This window comes from Lucilia sericata, unplaced genomic scaffold, assembly GCF_015586225.1.
Source record: "Lucilia sericata isolate MDLA Ls3-8-SP2 unplaced genomic scaffold, ASM1558622v1 Contig000523F_arrow, whole genome shotgun sequence".
In the NCBI taxonomy this organism is placed as follows: Eukaryota; Metazoa; Arthropoda; class Insecta; order Diptera; family Calliphoridae; genus Lucilia; species Lucilia sericata.
The window spans coordinates 77,527-79,175 of NW_023994535.1; the positions used below are offsets into that span (position 1 = coordinate 77,527).

At 28.2% G+C, this 1,649-nt stretch overlaps 1 protein-coding gene across 1 annotated transcript; it reads right to left on the reverse strand.

The window, feature by feature from the left end:
• Positions 1-282: 282 nt before the first annotated feature.
• LOC119605821 lies at positions 283-1,429 on the reverse strand (the record flags this gene model as incomplete). The annotated part of the gene is made up of 3 exons (XM_037959137.1): positions 669-1,429; positions 433-592; positions 283-377 (listed from the first exon to the last, which is right to left on the reverse strand). Coding segments are annotated over exons 1-3 (477 nt in total), but the record flags the coding sequence as incomplete, so codon positions are not given.
• Positions 1,430-1,649: the final 220 nt, after the last annotated feature.

Below are 1,649 nucleotides of genomic sequence, written 5' to 3' on the forward strand. Positions count from 1 at the left end.
ATTGGCATTTTTTGTCAACTTTAAATAAAAAAAAATTAAATATAAATTTGAATTCAATTATGAAAATAAATACATACATATGAATAATAGAAATAATTATGCAATAGAAAAATTATTAAAAAATAAAGTTATTTTTATAAATTTGAATTCAATTATGAAAATAAATACATACATATGAATAATGGAAATAATTATGCAATAGAAAAATTATTAAAAAATAAAGTTATTTTTCAGCCAAATCGTCAATTTTCTTGGCTTCATCAATCTTTTTGGTTCGGTCACTCTTTCTGAGACGGTCACCAGCATGAACAAAATGTTGTTGTAATCCTTATTTATACCTGCATCATCAGCTTTCGGAAATTTTGAATGGCAGACACCTTTAAAAAGAAAATAATTAGAATTCAGTAAAATCATGTTATAAAAAATACTTACTTGTTATAATTTTCGTTATATTGAATTCCTGAATACTGGGCTTACTGTTCGTTCCACGCCAACTCAATTTTGCAGCCACATCATCGCTCAGCATTTTTTTAATTGCATTCCTGACAAACGAGTTGGAGCTGTCGCCACCCACTTTACCAATAACGTATTTCTGTAAAAATTTTGATATGAATATATGTATGTTTATATTAAAAAATATGTATATAGACGGATAATTATATACATACCAATTGAGCTACAATATCCACGTTCTCTTCTATTTGTTTATGTAATTCTTCCAACTGTTTTACAGTTTTTATGGGTAAAGGTGGCACTAAATTGGTTTTAATTTCCTCAGAATAAATTAATTTTAACTGACGCACTTCATTTCTTACGGTTATCACTTCCTCTGTTAGTCTGCCGATTTGCTGTTTTAGCGTGCGCACTTCTCCTAAAATCTCCGTCAACATATTTTGTTTACTATCTGAAAGAATTAATGTAATATAAAGTATAATGAATGAAATTATGACATTTATAATGTTCTTATACCTGTCTGATTATCTGGCGGTTTGTTTTGTATTTGTTGCAATTCACTTCTTCTATATATTCAACTGGAAAATTATCGCAAACGGATGATGTTTCAGTGAAATCCGATTCAACCAATTTTTCGAAAGAACTGACTTTCATTGGGACATCATCGCAATCAGATGTTTCCCTGCCTTTAACTTGTTTTTTGGATGATCCCACTTCATTATAAGCAGACTCCATCATATTTTTTGCTTCTCGTTTGCTTTTTAATCTTATTGCTTTATTTGATAGCATTATAAATTATTTTATATTATAAATTTAATTTTTGATTTCTAATAAAACACTTTTTAGTTAATACACTTAGTATTTATAAGAAACTTTATTAAAAATTAAATTTTTAATTTAATAAACTTCAAAAACCACTTTTTATTCTTACTTGTCTCGACACTGATTATAAACTGAGTTGAAAAGAAGACAAAATAATTTGTTTTTGCTAAACGTTTATACGTATAACGGTAAAATTCGCCCAACTATCTCCAGAATCCGTAATCGGCGATTGTTGCGTAATATAAATAAACCGGTTTGACAATAATATATGCATCATTTGGAAGAGTAAAATATGATCGTTGACTAACAACAATCCTCCGATGATCGCTAAAATACATAAGCGACGATTAATTCGTTCAACAATCGCCAAAATT